General features: G+C 39.8%; 1 protein-coding gene and 1 non-coding gene across 2 annotated transcripts; one reads left to right on the top strand and one right to left on the bottom strand.

Moving 5' to 3' along the window:
• The first annotated feature begins 644 nt into the window (after positions 1-644).
• Positions 645-19222, top strand: SKP1 (S-phase kinase associated protein 1). The gene is made up of 6 exons (XM_012762173.3): positions 645-798; positions 3595-3691; positions 9735-9808; positions 16209-16352; positions 17694-17834; positions 18491-19222. The coding sequence occupies exons 2-6, from the start codon at positions 3595-3597 to the stop codon at positions 18524-18526; spliced, it is 492 nt and encodes a 163-aa protein (XP_012617627.1). The 5' UTR covers positions 645-798; the 3' UTR covers positions 18527-19222.
• On the bottom strand, positions 6287-6391 carry LOC142863420 (U6 spliceosomal RNA). Its single transcript, XR_012914188.1, has one exon. It is a non-coding gene; the product is annotated as a U6 spliceosomal RNA (small nuclear RNA).
• Positions 19223-19513: the final 291 nt, after the last annotated feature.

Here is a 19513-nt window from a genome sequence, read left to right as displayed (position 1 = left end):
CCTCAGAGTCAGCGTCACCCACCGCCCCCCTCACAGCCTCCCCGGGGGCGCCCGCGCTGCGGGTCCTGTCCGGGCAAGGGCTCGGCGTGTTCACGGGAGGGACGGGAATGCCTGCCAGGGGGGAGCCGCGTCCCCGGACTCGGTTTCCCGGCAACCGTGCTCCGCGGGGTCCCCGCTTCAGAAGCCGATGGGAGGAAATAAGGTTTAAGCGCACGCAAATGTGGAGTACGGCTCAAAGCCTGTTTCACCCAACCGTTCTGAACTCGCCCCTTCACTGTAAAACGGGGTTAAAAACCTAACAGGATTCCTCCTCACGGGGTCACGGTGGAGACGGAGGGCAGGGCGGCGCCGTCAGCTCTGTGGAAAACACACCCCCAGCCCACGTTCCGTTGTTTCCAGGCTCCCGGGGCTGGGGTCTTTCGCTCAGCCTAGGACAGCCCCTGCCTGAAAAGCCTTTCCAGGCCACGGAGGTGCCGCAGCCGGGGCCCGGCGCCCGCTCGGAGGAGAAAGCGGCGCTTTCAAGGGTGGCTGTGAGGCGTGAGCCCCTCCCCTGGCCGGCCGCGCCCCGTCCGCTCCGGGCCCGCCCCGCCGTCCGAGGCCACCCATCAGGCGATCTCGCCGGCCAGCCCGGCCAGCTGTGTGACGCCGCGGGCCGCGGGGTCCTCGGCGCCCGCCCCTATAAAGGCCGACGCCGCGCCGCGCCGCCGTAGTGGCCTTGTCCTCCGCCTTTTTCTTCTCGTGCAGACGCCGCCCGGCTCTCGTCAGCCTCCGGCCGCCAGTGCTTTGAGACCGAACACCGTGAGTGGCCGTCCACCGGGCTGGAAGGGGCTGCGGCGCCCGGACTGCGGGCTGGGTGGCGGCGCCACTGCGGTTTGGGCCCGCGGAGGCGGGCGGCAGCTGGGCCTGGTCGTCCCTCAGGCGCGGTGGAGCCCGTTGCCGGCCTCGTTCTTTCTCCGGGAGGCACCGGAGCGTCCCGGTCGCCCGCTCCGCCCCCGGCCCGGGAGGCCTCTGGCCGCGCGTCCTTACGAACCCCGGGCTGGGCCTTCCCTGCACGGGGCGAGCGTCAGCCGGCGCGGAGCTCGGCGCAAGGCCCAGGCCGCGGCCCGGGCCTCGGTCGGCGTTAAGCCTGCGGCCGCAGGGACCAGGACGGGCGTGATGGTGGAGCTTTGTATGGGGGTACCTTGGCTGTCGTGAGCCTGGGCCTGTGTCCGTTTCGGCGTTTGTTGTCGTCTGGAGGGAGGGTGGCCTTGGTGGTCCGTGACCGCCGGAGTCCTGGCTCCCATCTTTTCTCTGCCCTGTGTCTGGCGTCGCTGGCTACCTGTCCAGGCCAAGTTTGCTGGTGCGAGTCTCTGCAGATAGTCCCCTGCTCCTCCTAAATATGTATTATTTTGCTCCGACTTGGAGTCACTGGAATAACTATTGTGGTAGCAGATACTATCGTCATCGTGGCATGACTTTTAGGAGCCCTGTCTGTGTGTGTATAACTTCAGGTGTCTGGCTTTTAAAGGGACAGGGGCATTCACCTACTTTGGTTCATTTTTTAGTGGAAACTTAAGGTTTGGGTTGGGGGGGGCATGAATATTTCATCAGAGCGTCACAATAGAATGTATCTGTGTCATAGAACAAGGCAGTCTCCTCCACTGTGCAGCCTAAAAAGAGGTGTCAAGAATTTCGGGTCACTTAAAATGCAGGGTTTTTATTCCCTTATAATGCGATGGAACCCATTTCATGCCAGCCATGAGGAGTTATTTAATTTACAAGTACAGGAGCCTAAAGAATAGAAGAAGAAACTTCATCTATTATTACTTAAACGTTTTACACTTAATTCTAGTGTCACTAAGGGTCTTTTTAAGTGTAGAATTACAAAGTGCATCGAATTACAGATTAACCCATTGCCTTCCTGCTACGTAATGAGATCTCAGCTCCCATAAGGGTAACCTAATAAACGAATTTGAGTATGACTAAGCACCTCTTGCTGTTTATCATGAGTTATTTGAAAAAAATAGGAAATGTCGTCTTGCTTTAATTTTATCAACTGCATTGTTAGACTTGTGATTTTGTCCTGTTCATTCCAGTACTGTGTGATATAAAAAGAACACTAAATGTTGTATAATTAAAAGTTGGGCTCACTGTTAAAATATTTTCTTTAGGGGATACCCTTTGTTGTTGCCTGGTCACAGGGAGGGTCCTCTCCTCTGGGCCTTTCTCCACTGAACAGGACAACTGCATCATTGGCAAGCACTAAGCAACATGGAGAAGCAGACATGTTTGTGAACTGAAAAGTGAAATCTGATTCTCTCCAACTATGGATGAGTGAGAGCAGGATATTTCAGTGGCTTGTTTTAAAACATGCTTTACTTTTTTTCTCCTTTCTCCTATCAGCTTGTCTGCTTAGGAGGATGGGGACAGTTGTCTCAGAAAAGCTGAAATGGGCATTTTAACTTACGGAGTGGATCTTAAGATCCTCTTTGAACCTAAAATGGGTGCAATGTATGTTTGAAATGTCAAATTCTACACTTTTTTTTTGGAAATTGACAGACTTTTTAATACAACACACCTAGAAAGCTTCAGAGATGCTTTAAGTTAATAAGTAGTGACATCACAGGATTATGAATACCTCAGAGGCATGGACCATTTAAAAGCTATATATGAACTTTATGAGGTTTTGAATTAATCTTGATAGGTATTGCCCCCCCCCCTTATGGTCTTTTTCTTGTATGTTTTCTTTCTTAAAGAATCTGAAGATAATAAGAGACTGCTGGCTTACAACTTTTAAAACTTGTTTTTCCTTGCCAGAACTCAAGTCTTTTGAAGTTATTTTTGCTTAATTAACTTTTACATAAGGTGTCTTTTTCCTAATGACTCATAATTAATCTGAGTTAATATATTTTTGGAGAAAATAATAGGTTATTATGGAGATTTTGCCAGAAGATCTCCAAGTTGTACACTTGGACAGTTATGAAAGATAAAAAGGACTTTGGGATTTAGGCTCCTTAGTAGGTTTAGGGAATTTTATTGACATTGCTTATCCTTAAGTCATCTTATTCTCTTGATATATGATCTTGCATTGGTTCAGACATAAATGAGCATATCGTGCGTGAATCTACTCTTTGGATCTGAACTAATTTTTGCCTGGTAGGGTCTCACTGTGGGGAATTTACTATCTTGTTTGGTAGCTTTATTTATGTTGGGTTGACTTGCCTCAGGTTTGCAGGTGGTTAATTATGGCAATTAACTATTCAAATGGAGTAGTCTGTATTTACTGGGAGGCAGAAGGCAGACAAAAAGCAAATAAGTTTGATTTTAGACATATTTCGCATCAAAAGTATAGACTGTAACTCTTAAATTTATACCAATATTGAGTTCAGTGGAGCAGTCCTTAAAAGCTTCTATTCCTTGTAGTTACACTTTGAAAAAAATTGTGTAGAAATACACAATGTGATAACTAATTACAACAGTGTTTTGTAGGGTTATTTACTATAGGTCCTTGGGATTTTATGGTTAATAAGTTAGAGGCTTCTGACAGACTGTATTTGATGAAACGTCACATAGAACTAATATCTCTAAATTTTGCATTTAATATACCTTTTTTAGATGCCTTCAATTAAGTTGCAGAGTTCTGATGGAGAGATATTTGAAGTTGATGTGGAAATTGCCAAACAGTCTGTGACTATCAAGACCATGTTGGAAGGTAAGTTTATTAGAAAACCTGGGTGGGAAGAAATGGGAAGAAATGTGTAATTTGAGATAATTTGTTAATATCAAATTTATATGAGCAGCAATCTGTTATAAGTTATTCCAGAGTATAAAGGGATAAAATTTCCTTTTTTTATCATTAAAGTATAACCTGCATTGTTCTGATACAGGCCATTTTTTTCTTTGTTTGAATTAGTGAAGCTTTTTCCTTTTTAAATGGATAAGACCATAAATTAATAAATAATTTCTAAGCCTCAAAGGTCCATTTCTGTTTCAAGTATATTTGGATTCACAAGTTATCACAAAAACTAAAGCCTTTGGAAAAGAGATAACTTCCTATATAAAGTAGCTAAATAGAGCACTTTGAGTGCAGGGAGTAAACTTTGTAGATGGGTGTGTAGGTTTTTTTTTTTTTAAACATGCTTTCTCTTTTGTCTACTTAGTCATTCCTCTGAAACTGCTGCAAAGTATATGTACAATACAACAAAATGAGGCAAAAAAACAGGCTTTGAAACTTTGAAACTTTTACAAGTTAATGTGGATCTCTTTAGTATTACCGGTGGGTTGGTACAAATCAGTGTCTAGAATTGATGGGGTAAAAAACCTTTTACTAAGAGTATTCTTTGGTACTTAAATATCAGAAGTTTGTGTGTTTTTTGTTTTTGAGACAAAGTCTTACTCTGTCCTCCTGAGTATTGTGCAGTGGCATCATTGTAGCTCACTGCAACCTCAATCTCCTGGGCTCAAGGGATCCTCCTGTTTCAGCTTCCCGAGTAGCTGGGACTATAGGCCCATGCCACAATGCCTGGCCAATTTTTCTATTTTAGTAGAGATGGAGTCTCACTCAGGCTGGTTTCGAACTCCTGAGCTCAAGTGATGCTCCCTCCTCGGCCTCCCAGAGTGTTAGGATTACAGGCGTGAGCCACCGCACCAGGCCAAATGTCAGAAGTTTTTATGTAGGGAAGATCTGCAGCTTATAAATACTTAAATGAAGGGAAGAGTTATGTGCTACGTATTAGCTATATGCTGATGAAAAAATCCTGAGTTAGACATGGTCTTTGGCCTTGAAGAATTTGTAAAGTAGGAAGGGAGCCAGGCACAAAACAAGGCAAACTGTCACATGGTGTGATTAGCACATTAATAATAAAGTTGTTTGCCAAGTGGTGCTCTTGGAACATCTAGGCTGGTGTTCAGGCTTTTGGAGAGACTGCAGTACTAGGGAGTTGATATTTTAAATCTAAGTAAAATTAGGACGTTTGGGGAGATCATTCCAAGGTGAAGTAGATAGGGTATATTAGGGAAAAGTAAAATTTAGGTTTCTAGTTCAGATGGGATAGAATTGTGATACTGTAGTTGACAGAGCTGAAAGTGGGTTTGAGAAGAAAATGTCTTTGAATTTGAACTATGTTTGAGATTCCTTCAAAAGATCTGTGTAGCAATCTACTAGGCATTTGAGCATGTGGATCTTGGCCCCTGAATAGTAGACTGCTAGAGATAAAAACAAAACAAACAAAAAACCTCTTTATGTTGAGTTAAGGGAGTTTAGCTCTATGGAAGATGATGTTGGGGTGGGGCCGGGGTGTTAAGAGTATAGAAATTAGAAGTAGAGCATCAGTGGAAGCCAAGGGAAAAAGGGTCATTTCCAAGTGACAAGAGTGACTGCCCGATTCGTATACTGTGAACTGGTCACTTAAGATTTCATAGTTAATAAGTTAGAGGACTTTTAGCGAAAAATATTTAGGTGTGGTAGAGGCAAAAGCTGAATTGCAGAGAGTGTCTTCTGTTTTCTAAGTTGACGACTTCTGTTTTCTCATAAAAGCTGAATATACAATTCTTGGTAATTGGTGCCAATCATGTGGCACAGTCCTGTATCCTGGTAACTTACATACATAGATCACTTCTATTAAGTTGTAAACCCCTTGGTACATCCCACAGTCACTGTTCATCAAGTACCTGTTGAATGAAGAAGTATACTATGGTCACTAATAAAGAGTGTGAAAGCAATCCAAGTGTCCCTAAAAGGCAGGTGAGTAAGGCTTTGTTTAGAAGATGTAGAAACTGATACCAAAATTGCTGCCTAATTACTTGCTTTGGCAATGAAAGTGTTCTTTATTTTATCTTGGTGTCTGACACACTAATATGTTCAGTGTCGCTTCAAAGAAGCATTTGCTAATTTTAAGAACATAAGGCTCCTTGAAGGCTTTCCACACCAACTTTGATGACTGAAGCAAGTAGACTGATAGCAATAGTTAAATGATTCTTTCCCTCCATAGCTTTTGGAGATTAGAGGTGAGTGGTTTTAGGTACTAGTGGCTTATATAAGAGTCTAGCCTTTTGAGGACTGGAGTCTTTTCAAGTTGGCAACTTACTGCTTTTCTTGTTTTCCATCTCTGGATATGGGTTTTATGTGACTTAGAAAACACAATGAAACCTTTTAATCACAGGACAATCAGAAGTGAGAATCTTGGCATGTGTACAGGTGGATTAGCTGATTAATTCAGGTCCAGGTTGTGGTATCAGGATACAGGTGTCCTTTAGAAGTCCTTGAAACCTAATAGCTTAAAGGAATGACTGTTGCTACTTAGGCATTTAGTTTATTTTAATTTTTTTCTTTTTTTGTGTCCTTGTGCAGGGGCCATGCTAATCTTCTCTGTATTTGTTCCAATTTTAGTATATGTGCTGCTGAAGTGAGCATGGGCGTTTAGTTTAAAAGCAAAAAAAATTGCACATCCTTAGTTTAAATGCTAGAGAAGTAATCCTTTACAACCATAAGGGCCTTACTTTTAATGTGACTTAAGCCTTCTTCCAAATAACATTTGGGTCTGAACAAGCTGGTCTTCTGTGTTATATTTCATCTAATATCTCAATTTCCCAAACACAAATATTTTATATTGTATAACTTCTTTCTCTTGCCTGATTAAAAATATTTCATACTTGTGCAGAAAAAAACGTAAGTGACTTGATCCAAATAGAACTTCACATGAGACATTGTTGTTTTACTCTAACTTGAGATGCCATCGGGACAGGCATTGGTGGCAAGGAGGAGAGGGAAGATGAGTGAAATCTATCCATTCAGGATAACGTGAATTGGATTCTTTCTGAATCTACTCTTGCCTTTACCACTCCACTGGAACTGCTTGTTCAGCTTAGTGAACTCCATGTCCTCAAGTACATTGCCTGTTTTCAGTTTTCATTTAGACGTATTTGACAGCATTTGATGCTTGATTATTCCCTTCTTTTTTTTTTTTTTTTTTTTTGAGACAGAGTCTTGCTTTGTTGCCTAGGCTAGAGTGAGTGCCGTGGCGTCAGCCTAGCTCACAGCAACCTCAAACTCCTGGGCTCAAGCTATCCTTCTGTCTCAGCCTCCCAAGTAGCTGGGACTACAGGCATGTGCCACCATGCCCAGCTAATTTTTTCTATATATATTAGTTGGCCAATTAGTTTCTTTCTATTTATAGTAGAGACGGGGTCTCGCTCTTGCTCAGGCTGGTTTCGAACTCCCGACCTCGAGCAATCCGCCCGCCTCGGCCTCCCAGAGAGCTAGGATTACAGGCGTGAGCCACCGCGCCCGGCCTATTCCCTTCTTTACTTGGCTTCTGAGAGACTTCACTTACTACTTACCTCACTCACAGCCCCTATATTCCCATCTTTAAAGCCTGCATTTCCCCAGAGCTTAATCTTTGGATCTCTTCACTGTATGTATACTCAATTTGTTCAGTTGGTCATAATCTCACAGCATTATAAGCCATCTATATACCAATTCCCAAACTTACCTACAGGTCTGATCTCTTCAGTTGATTTCTAGACTTACATATACAACTGCCCTTAGCTCTCTAATACTTTAAATTTATGAACTAGAGCTCTTGATCCTCTCTTGCTAAAAATAACAGTTCCTCTGATAGCCTTCCCCTTATCAGTTGATGGCGGCTCCATCCTTCTCATGCCATAAACCTGAGTCTTCCTTGGCTGCTCTTTCTGCTTCCTTGCTGTTGGCAAATTCTTTTGGCTCTCCCTTCAGAATACATGCAGAAGGCCAGGTGTGGTGGCTCATGCCTGTAATCTCAGCACTTTTGGAGGCAAAGGCTGGAGGATTGCTTGAGGCTGGGATTTCAAGACCAGCCTGAACAACATATTGAGACCCCGTTTCTACAAAGAATAAAATTTTAAATTTTATAATAAAATTTTTAAAAATGCTTACAGAATTAGACCATTTCCTATCTCCTCCTCAGGACCAAACCTTGTTCAAGCTACCATCTTGTGCCTGGATTATTGTCAGCCCCATAACTGTGTCCCTCAACCTACGTTTTTCTTTAATTTCCTTATACGTAATACTGTGTTGTTTTTTTTTTTTTTGGAACAGTCTCACTCTGTTGCCCAGGCTAGTGTGAGTGCTGTGGCCTCAGCCTAGCTTCCAGCAACCTCCAACTCCTGGGCTCAAGCAATCTTTCTGCCTCAACCTGCCCAGTAGCTGGGACGACAGGCATGCGCCACCATGCCCGGCTAATTTTTCTATATATATATATATATATATATATATATATATATTTTTTTTTTTTTTTGAGACAGAGTCTCACTTTGTTGCCCAGGCTAGAGTGAGTGCCGTGGCGTCAGCCTGGCTCACAGCAACCTCAAACTCCTGGGCTCAGCAATCCTACTGCCTCAGCCTCCTGAGTAGCTGGGACTACAGGCATGCGCCACCATGCCCTGCTAATTTTTTGTATATGTATATTTTTAGTTGGCCAATTAATTTCTTTCTATTTTTGGTAGAGACGGGGTCTCGCTCAGGCTGGTTTCAAACTCCTGACCTTGAGCAATCCGCCTGTCTCGGCCTTCCAAAGTGCTAGGATTACAGGCGTGAGCCACCGCGCCCAGCTTTTTCTATATATTTTTAGTTGGCCAATTTATTTCAATCTTTATAGAGACGGGGTCTCACTCAGTCTGGTTTTGAACTCCTGACCTTGAATGATCCTCCTGCCTTGGCCTCCCAGAGTGCTAGGATTACAGGCGTGAGTGCCCGGCCTATGTGATACTGTTAACAGTTTGTTATGTATCCTTTTGGGGATATTTTAAATATATATATAAGCATATTCCCATTTTTATTCATATAACATTTATCTTTTTATATCTAGCTTTTAAAAACTTTAATCTTGAGTCATACCAATATGTATGGAACTGCCTGCCTTGTTTTTATCAGTGGCTGCATGATCTGTTGAGTGTATATACACATCTTTGGGCTTCAAATTTGAATAGATTGAGATTCTATGACTTGTAATACTTTCCATTGTTTCACTTTTTAAAATAAAGTCCTAGCTAGAGAATTTGGTATAAAGAGTAAGAATAAGGATCCATCTTTTTTTCCAGATGGCTGCCCACTCATTCAGCCTCACTATTAAATCACTTTTCCTCCTAATTAAGAACTTTGTATGTCTGTTTGTCATCTCATATAATTGTATATGATTTCAGGTGGTTCATGGACCCCGTTGTTAAGAACCACCGATTTTAAATGTGCTCTTAAGAGAACTGTTTTATACAACCTCCCAGTGCTAAATTTGACTGGCTTAAAAAAAAGAAAAGAGAAAGACTTGTTCTTAGTAAAGTACTTCTTATATTCTTTCAGACAACATGTCTTGCAAATTACAGTTGTCCCTCAGTATCCATGGGGGATTGGTTTCAGGACTGCCTCCACCCCCCTGGTGGTGAATACCAAAATCCAGGTATGCTCAAGTCCCTTATATAAAATGCAAATAATATTTGCATATCTCCTGTGTACATCCTTTCATACTTTAAATCATTTCTAGGTTACTTATGTAAATGGTATGTAAATAGTTGTCATACTGTATTAGAGAATAATGAAAAAAGTCTACATGTTTGGTACAGATGCAGCCATCTTTTTTTTTTTTTTTCCCATTCCTTGGTTGAACCTATGGATGCAGAACCTGTGGATACAGAAGGCCAACTGTACTTTTTTGAGAGATAGCCTCATTGGTGTATTATAATGGAAGTAGGAAATAATGGTAACTTTGTTTTGGTTTTTTTAGATTTGGGAATGGATGATGAAGGAGATGATGACCCAGTTCCTCTACCAAATGTTAATGCAGCAATATTAAAAAAGGTAAGGTCTTTAGGGTTTCCTTTTTAAGAGTGGGGACACTTAGACTTCTTAATGATCTTAGCTTTTAAGTTTTTATATACTTTTGTTGTTCCTCCGTGTAGATGAGCAGGTTCTGAATCTAGCATGTGACATTTCCAATCGTGATGAAATAGGAAAATGTAAATAACGTTTTTAAGACCAGAAATTCTTTTTTTGTTTGTTTATTAAGACTAGAAATTCTTTTTTTTTTTTTTTTTTTTTTGAGACAGAGTCTCTGTTGCCAGGGCTAGAGTGCTGTGGCATCAGCATAGCTCACAGCAACCTCAAACTCCTGGACTCAAGCAATCTTTCTGCCTCAGCCTTCCAAGTAGCTGGGACTATAGGCATGTGCCCTATGCCTGACTAATTTTTTCTACATGTTTTTAGTTGTCCAGCTGATTTCTTTCTATTTTTAGTAGAGACAAAGTCTCGCTGTTGCTCAGGCTAGTGTCAAACTCCTGAGCTCAAACAATCCTCCTGCCTTGGCCTCCCAGAGTGCTAGGATTACAGGCATGAGTCACCATGCCTGGCCAAGACCAGAAATTCTTGAAAGTAGATTCAGACCACATTTGAACTTACTCTGGTATAAATGTTATTTGGGTATATATACTAGTATTTCAACTGATATCATGTAAGTACATTTTGCTTCAAGTATAATAACAATGGTTGATACAAGTAATTCAGTAGTTTATATTTTATTAGAACTTACTGCTTAAAATTACTTTAAAATTTTAATGTTTTTAAATACTTGAATGATACCTAAATGTTCTTAAACAATATAGTAATGCTGGGTGTGGTGGCTCACACCTGTAATCCCAGCACTTTGGGACACTATAGCATGAGGATTGCTTGAGGCCAGGTGTGTGAGCTGGGCCAACATAAGTGAGACTGTTTTTTTTTTTTTTTTTTTAAGACAGAGTCTTGCTTTGTTGCCCAGGCTAGAGTGAGTGCTGTGGCGTCAGCCTAGCTCACAGCAACCTCAAACTCCTGGGCTCAAGCAATCCTGCTGCCTAACCCCCCAAGTAGCTGGGACTACAGGCATGCACCACCATGCCTGGCTAATTTTTTCTATATATATATTAGTTGGCCAATTAATTTCTTTCTAATTTTATAGTAGAGACAGGGTCTCGCTCTTGCTCAGGCTGGTTTCGAACTCCTGACCTTGAGCAATCCTCCTGCCTCGGCCTCCCAGAGTTGCTAGGATTACAGGCATGAGCCACCGCCCCAGCCCATAGTGAGACTTTGTCTCTACAAAAAATTAAGGCAGGTGTGGTGGCACATGTCTATAGTCCCAGATACTTGGGAGGCTAAGGTGGGAGGATTGCTTGAGCTCAGGACTGAGGTCAGGGTTGCAGTGAGCTATGATGACACACTATATCTAGCCTGGCTGACAGAGCAAGGCCTTGTCTCTGAAAAAAAGAAAAAAGAAACCAAACAAAAAATCCCATAATAATACAGTAGTATACAGAAAAAAGTTCTGTCTGCTCTCTTGCCACAGTTGACCATTGTCATTTATTTGGTCTCTACACTTGGTATACCTATGCAAGTAATTCTCTGGGATATATGATCTAGATGTAGATTATCTGGATCACAGGATGGCTTATACACCTACATTTTGATAGATATTGCTAAATAGCTTTCCATAAAGACACCACTTTTCAGAGCTTGGCGGAAATGAATCATGACTACCTTTGTTAGATTTATATTTTTGAAATGGCTAAAGTCAAGATAAAGGAATATAACACTTTGTTCCCATTTCTGTCCCCATCTACTGTGATCCCCCTGTGTCAGGTAACATTTGTCCTTTCAGTATTTTGTAATGTGGATGTTAACAAATAAGTTCCCTCCCCATTCTTTTTTTTTTTTTTTTTTTTCCCCCATTCTTACTATACACCTGTATGTTTTCTTTTTTCTTCTTTATTTTTTCGTGTAAGAAAATGGTGATCATTCCATGTTAATACATAGCATCCTCTTTTTTTAAACTCTGTGGTATGCTTATGACTCTGTAAATATTTGTTGTAGTTTCTTGAACCAGGCCCTGTGAATATTTTAATTGTCTAGTCTTTTGCATTAGTACATTTAAGTTACTGAAATACAATAATAGATGCTTAGTAAAAAGGAAAGTTTTTGTATTTGTCCTCTGAATCAGTGTGCCCCGAGGGGAGCTTGAGAATAAGAGAGGTTTCTGTGGTTTTTTTGTTTTGTTTTGTTTTGTTTTTTAGTTGATCACCTTACCTTGTGTCTAAACAAACAGTTCCCACATTAAATAGGATTTTAGTGTTTTGGGGCACATGCTCCTTAACACAGTGAGCTATTCAATTGGATGTTCATTCTAAAGAAACAGCAACTTTTTTCCACACTGGGGTAAAAACTGGCTAGACTTAGAGATGAGGATGTTCAGCTCTGGTTGGCTTCTTCCTGTGAGATTTTTAAAAGGTCACTGACAATATGCAGTTTCATTTTACACTTTCTCTTGAGATCTTGACTCCTGCATGGGATGCAGCTTCACTGCATATTTTTCCATACTCTAACCACATTGGCTATTATCAGTCTTTTTAAATCTCCCTAAACTGTGTAAAAAGTGAATCTAAGACCAAACTTTTTATGTGCATGACTGGCCATTTATATTTTCCACATTATCTGTTTTTCATTTCCTCATTTTTCTAATGGGCTTAAGAAAATAGTGGTGAAATGTGTGTACATATTATAAAACTTATTTTAACTTTTGTTAAGTGTATCTTTTCAGTGACATTTAGTACATTCATAGCAACCATCACCACTAACCATCTTCAGAACTTTTTCATCATCTCACACTAAAACTCTTTGCCCATGAAATGATAAATCCCCATTCCCACACCCTTCCTCCGCAGCAGCCCCTGGTAACCACTATTCTACTTTCTGTCTCTATGAATTTGGCTATTCTGGGTATATCATACATGGAATTGTATAATATTTGTCCTTTGTGCAAATATTATTGTGCTTATTTCACTTTGCATAAGATTTTCAAGGTTCATCCATGTAGTCTAAAGGGCCTTTTAAAAAAACTTGTGGTAAAATACACATAACATAAAATTTGTCATCTTCATCATTTTTAAGTGTACAGTTCAGTTTCAGTGGTATTGTCTAATAGGCTTTTTATAAGAGTTGCTTAGACCAGGCATGGTGGCTCACGCCTGTAATCCTAGCACTTTGGGAGGCCGAGGTGGGAGGTTTGCTTGAGGTTGGGAGTTTGAGACCAGCCTGAACAAGAGAGAGACCCCATCTTTACTAAAAATAGAAAAATTAGTCAGGTGGTGGTGCACGCCTGTAGTCCCAGCTACTTGGGAGGCTGAAGCAGGAGGATTGCTGGAGCCCAGGAGTTTGAGGTTGCTATGAGCTAGGCTGACGCCACAGCAACAGAGCAAGACTGTCTCAGGGGAAAAAAAAGTGTTGTTTAAAGTTTTTACCAGTTTGCTTATATTATGTCAGTTTATGTTATGATTTAGAAGTTTATTTTATCTGGTTAGATGTCATTCTTTCTGACTTCTGAGTATTGTCTTGCAATTAATATTCTCTTTTATACTAATGTGAAATGTTTTTAAAAGGACTTTTGCTTACATTCATTCAAAGCCAGGTACTTTATAGGTGCTGGGGTTATATCTGCCCTTATGGAGTTTACATTGTAAAGAGTTAGGGAAACACAGCATAAGAAAGATGTCAAATGGAAAAGCTGTGGAGAATAAAGAAGGGAACAGAGAATATAAGGGGATTGGTAGGTGGAGAGTTAGCTATTTTTAAAATAAACGTGATCAGGAGATTCCTTACTGAGAAGATGTTCTTTAAACAAAGACATATGGAGTAAAAGAATTCTGGGATTTAGGAGCAAGTGCAGTGACCCTAAGAGAAGAGCATGCCCTGCCTTTTGAGGAAAGGCAGGGAGGAGGTTAATGTGGGAGCTACAGCAAGTGACCATGCAAGAAGGGAGTAGAAAGGTCGGAGTTAATGTGCTGGGTGATGCAGGGCCACTTCCAAGAATAAGGCTTTTTTAAATCCTATTTTGCATCAAATATATATCATATTCTGCATAATAATCACATGATCCCCAAACTATGAAAGTATATAGTATAATTTCCCATCCTTGTCTCTCATCTGAGCGGAAACTGCCCCTGCCACCAAGTAATAATTGGAGTTAGTTTTTTACATATCCTTTTTAGAGTTTTAAAAATGCCTTTATAGTAAAATACTACTAATTGCTGTTTCTTTTCTTTTGTAATTGGAATACTTTTATTTTCAGACAGAGTTTTGCTCTGTCTCCTGGGCTAGGGTACAGTGGCATCATCATAGCTCACCACAACCTCAAACTCCTGGGCTCAAGCAATCCTCCTGCCTCAGCCTCCCAAGTACAAGTGTGCGCCACCACACCTGGCTAATTTTTCTATTTCATTTGTAAAGACAAGGTTTTGCTCTTGTTCAGGTTGGTCTCAAACTCCTGGCCTCAAGCAATCCTCCCACCTTGGCTTCCCAAAGTGCTAGGATTATAGGCATGAGCCACTGCGCCCAGCCTGAAATACTTTTTAAAAAGCTCTTTTATTAAAACTCCTTTTGCTTGACTTTTCCTTCTTGAAATAGTTCTTTATGTGTTTTTGGTTTTTTTTTTTTTTTGAGACAGAGTCTCATTCTGTTATCTGGGCTAGAGTGCCATGGCATCAGCCTAGTTCACAGCAACCTCAAACTCCTGGGCTCAAGGGATTCTCCTGCCTCAGCCTCCAAATTAGCTGGGAGTATAGGCGAGAGCTACCACGCCTGGCTAATTTTTTCTATTTTTAGTAGAGGTCTCACTCTTTTTTTTTTTTTTATTTCGGCATATTATGGGGGTACAGATTTTAAGGTTTGAATAAATGCCCATTTCCCCCCCCTCCCCCCAAAAGTCTGAGTCTCCATCATGACCATCCCCCAGATGGTGCTGCACATCTCACTCATTATGTATGTATATACTCGCCCCCCTCCCGAGGTCTCACTCTTTAGGGGTCTCACTCTTGTTCAGGCTGGTCTCGAACTCTTGAGCTAGAGTGATTCTCCTGCCTTGACCTCCCATAGTGCTAGGATTACAGGTGTGAGGTTCTGTGTCCTGCCGTGCATCCTGGCAATATGATTTCTTGGCTTTTCTATTTTCTGTCAATATTGTTTATTCCCCCTGCATTTTACTATGAAAAAATTTTAAACTTTACAGAAAAATTGAAAGAATTGTGCACTTATGTGCTCACCATCTAGATTTTGCAACTTAACACTTTCAGTATTGACTTTGGTCTTTATGTTAATACATATAGTCAGTCAGCTTCCTGGAACTTTAACTATGATGTACATATTCATTTTCCTACTAAGGGAACTTTAAGGTTTTTCCTGCCTTGTTGCTATGCAGAATAGTCTTATGCAAGTGTCTAGGGTAGTTTTCACTTTTCACCCTCCTCTTCAGACTGATTTGATAACCCAGCTCGGAAGGGGAAACGGCTCTGGCAGACAAATCTTACGCTGGGGCATGGCCACCTGGGTTTTTCGAGGAGTTGCCAGCACCAGTGTTGAAAAAATCATTTCTTTGTGTTATTTCACCATTATTTCACCATCTTCAAAGACACCAGGCATGTCACCAGCATTTTTAGAGGAGTGGTTTCATGGGCTCATAGCCTGAGATGATTCTCGCAGAGATTTCTAGGTTGATGAAATTTCTTGGTTATAATATATGTACATATACAGCTTTACTAGGTAGTGCTAATATAGTTTTCAAAGTATTTATATACCAATTTACACTCTCCAGTAGAAGAGCTTGTGTTTCATTCCCACTATTGCCAACATTTAGTATTAACACATTCTTTTTTGTTTATTTTTTTGCAATCTAGAGTAGGATTTCGGACTATAGTGTTTTGCATCTAGTGACGTTGAGCATTTCTTCATGTTTATACAGCTTTCTTTTGTTAATTGTACATATTATTAACCCATTTCTCTGTAGCGAATTTTAAGATTTTATATCGTATAGACTAATCCATTGTTGTACATGTTGTAGGTATCTTCTAGTCATTGTCTTGTCTAACTTTGTGTTTGCACAGAAGCTTTTTATGTGATCAGATACAGTTCTCTGTGTTCATGGTTTGCTTTTATCTAATGAAATCTTCTGCCCTCTAGGGCTGTAGAGATTCTTTAAGCTTCACTTTTTTTTTTTTGGTCTAGTCAAATTTAGCAGTGAGGGGTTGAATATTAGCTTCACTTTTATTTTTCAAGTTTGGCTATTAACTTGCTCAAGTCAGTGTCTAGCTAGTTCTTATCCCAGTGTAGGAATAATGTTGCCCCAGTAGTGGAATGAGTACCTTGTGACAAAATGCCACAGAAGAGTGAACTTTTATTGTTGTAGGTCATTCAGTGGTGCACCCACCACAAGGATGATCCTCCTCCTCCTGAGGATGATGAGAACAAAGAAAAGCGAACAGATGATATCCCTGTTTGGGACCAAGAATTCCTGAAAGTTGACCAAGGAACACTTTTTGAACTTATTCTGGTATGTTTTTAATGTGTAAGTGGTTTTATTCCAATGCCTTTTGCACTTCCAATGCCTTTTGCACTTCTTGTAGAGTTAAATTTGCCAAATTCATTGATACTGAATTTTTAATACTCTGAACTCATATGTAATGCTATATGTTAATCCACATAGCAGTAATCATAATAAATGTAAATAGTCTAAACACCATAGTTAAAAGGCAAAGATTGTCAGATCATTTAAAAAAGACTCGGCTATGTTGTCTGTCAGAAACCTACTTTAAATATAAAGACACAACTAGGTTTAAAGGATGGAGGAAGATACACAATGCTAATGCTGATGAAAAGAAAGCTGAAGTGACTATGTTAAAGTAGATTTTGGAGCAAAGAATATTACCTGCGTTAAAGAGGGCTGTTTTATAATGATAAAGGGGTCAATTCATTAAGAAGACATAACAATCATAAATATTCATCTGTCTCAAAGCAGAACTTCCAAAAAGTGAAACAAAACCCAGTAGAATTCAAAGGGGAAAGAAATCCACAGATTCACAGTTATAGTTAGATTTCAACACCTGCCTCTCAATAATCAGTAGAAGAAGTAGTTAGAAAATCAGTAAGTATATAGAAGACTTGAATAACACTGTCAACCAGCTTGTCTAAATGGACATTATAGAACATTACATGTAATGACAGTGGAATACACATTCTTTTCACATGTCCTGGCCTGTAAAAACAAATCTCAAATTTAAAAGGATTCAAATTACACAAAGTGTGTTCTCTAACTGCAATGGAATTAAGTTAGAAATCACTAACAGAAATGTACCTGAAAAAAATCTGAAAATACTTGAAAACTAACACATTTCCAAATAACTTATGGATCAATGAAGAAATCAAAAAAAATTAGAAAAGTATTTTGAACTGAATAGAAATAAAACATATGAAAAGTCTGTGGGATACAGCTAAAGCAATACTTGGAGGGAAATTGATAGCACTAAACACCTATATTAGGAAAGAAGAAAAGTTTCAAACCAATAAATTTCCATCTTAAACTAGTGAAAGATGAAATTAAACTCAAAGTAAGCAGAAGAATGAGAATGTTAGAGCAGAAATCAATAAAATAGAAAATAACAGAGAAAATTAATGGAACCAAAGCTGCATTTTTGAGATTAATAACTGGTTATGTTTGAACTCTTTAAGCATGGATAAATATTTTTGCCAAGAACTGACATGTAGTGCTTGCATACACACACAAAAACAGCCCCTAGTAGAAGCTGTGTTAGATATTAGATATTAAGTTTAATTGGATATAGATTTAATTTAAAACATCAAGTATACTTTAATGAAAACAGCTGTCACTTTGCAGGCTGCAAACTACTTAGACATCAAAGGTTTGCTTGATGTTACGTGCAAGACTGTTGCTAATATGATCAAGGGGAAAACTCCTGAGGAGATTCGTAAGACCTTCAATATCAAAAATGACTTTACTGAAGAGGAGGAAGCCCAGGTATGTAAACACACAATTTGTTCCTTGATCACATGCTTCTTAAGAGACTGAAACCTATAACATGCCAGAAAAAGAGGTGCCTATATCAGTAAGTCTTGATACTTGAGGGATAATATCTGTGTCTCAGACATACTCTGATTGGCCTGTCTCTAAGTCTAAACACTTAGATGATTCTGCTTTTTTATAAGCATAAGAACAATTAATTTTCAACCAAAGGAACTCTTTTATATTAATTTATTAGTAGTTACTAGTTTTGGCACCTGGGACATTTTGTGTAGATCATAGCTATTTGACCTCAGAAACGCGGTTCTATGGAGAAGTGTATACTAGGATACGTCAGAGGAACTTAGTGAATGGGGAGGAAATGAACGAACAGATCAGAATGATTTTGTTGACATGGCTACAAACTGAAATCCTGTGAATGAACTAATTGAATTTGCTCTGCCAACTTTGGCAAATTGCTATTGCCTTTACTTTTTTTGGTCCTTTCAGCAGGGCAAAACAAAAATCTGGGAAGGGAAAGGAGGGAAATCAGGAAGTTTATTCTTGTTTTTCCAGTTTTCCTTCTGACCCACCTCACTGGCTATTGATGAATTGGTAGTATTGACAAGTCTTAAAGACTCAAGGTACTTCCTTATAGCTGTCTCTTCTTCTAGGTACGCAAAGAGAACCAGTGGTGTGAAGAGAAGTGAAATGTTGTGCCTGACACTGTAACACTGTAAGGATTGTTTCAAATACTAGTTGCACTGCTCTGTTTATAATTGTTAATATTAGACAAACAGTAGACAAATGCAGCAGCAAATCCATTGTATTAGCCAGAATATTGTCCTCATCGCATGTGTAGTTTGAGTACAGATTCCAAACCTATGGTTGACTTTCTTCTAGTATGATCGAAAGTTTCTTTTTGCTCTGAATAAAACTGAACTGTGGGTTCTCTATATAGAAAGTGGCATTTTGGGCTTTCCCTCTTTTTTTGTAAAGTGATTTCTGCCTAGTTTATTGTCCAGTTAACTTTAGTGACCTTTTAAAAGTTGGCATTGTACATAAAATAACTTGCAAAGAATTTTCTGAAATAGAATTAAGAAAATACTATCTTAATGCATGAATTGGAAACTGGAGTAAGGCTACTTGAAGGAAATGTTCTGAGTAGGGTTATTAGGATGCCTTCCAGCCTCCTAGAGTCAAGGAATACCACTGGTATTGATTAGCCTCCAAGTAGCAGGGCTTCTTTAATTGAATCTGAGGACTTGCTTTTTTTTATTTTTAATTCTCTTAGCTTTGAATATATTGCCTAGAGTCCTAGTTACCTACCCAGTTTGTGGTTTTCTTTTGGAGAAATGTAACTGGACAGTTTGTTAGCTTTTCAATTAAAAACGACACTTAACCCATGTGGTATGTCATCTTTTTATCATTGTTCCTATGTGGGGAAAACACACACTATTGCATGTAAAAAAGTAACCTTTAACATTAAAATATGTGGCAAAATTCAGAAAATATCCATCATGAATGCAAGATTCTTTCAATAAAAAGTAAGTTATATAGTAGGTAGTTAACAGTTTGCTTTTGTGGACTTAAATGTGTCTCTTCACTTAATAAATGGGTTAAATTTGCGTACATTTGTTTAGCTTGAAAAGTCTTTTAGGCAGTTCATATCCTGGTTCACTGGAGGCTGCTAGCAT

The sequence above is a fragment of the Microcebus murinus genome, chromosome 21 (assembly GCF_040939455.1).
Source record: "Microcebus murinus isolate Inina chromosome 21, M.murinus_Inina_mat1.0, whole genome shotgun sequence".
Taxonomy (NCBI): domain Eukaryota; kingdom Metazoa; phylum Chordata; class Mammalia; order Primates; family Cheirogaleidae; genus Microcebus; species Microcebus murinus.
This window is presented reverse-complemented; position numbering and strand designations above follow the sequence as displayed.

What these genes read in the sequence shown, in the direction of transcription:
- SKP1 (XM_012762173.3), top strand. Translation starts at nt 3,595, where the DNA reads ATGCCTTCAATTAAGTTGCAGAGTTCTGATGGAGAGATATTTGAAGTT. An exon ending in ATGCAGCAATATTAAAAAAG is followed by an intron (nt 9,809 to 16,208) that starts GTAAGGTCTTTA and finishes TTATTGTTGTAG; the next exon opens with GTCATTCAGTGGTGCACCCA. An exon ending in CTGAAGAGGAGGAAGCCCAG is followed by an intron (nt 17,835 to 18,490) that starts GTATGTAAACAC and finishes CTCTTCTTCTAG; the next exon opens with GTACGCAAAGAGAACCAGTG.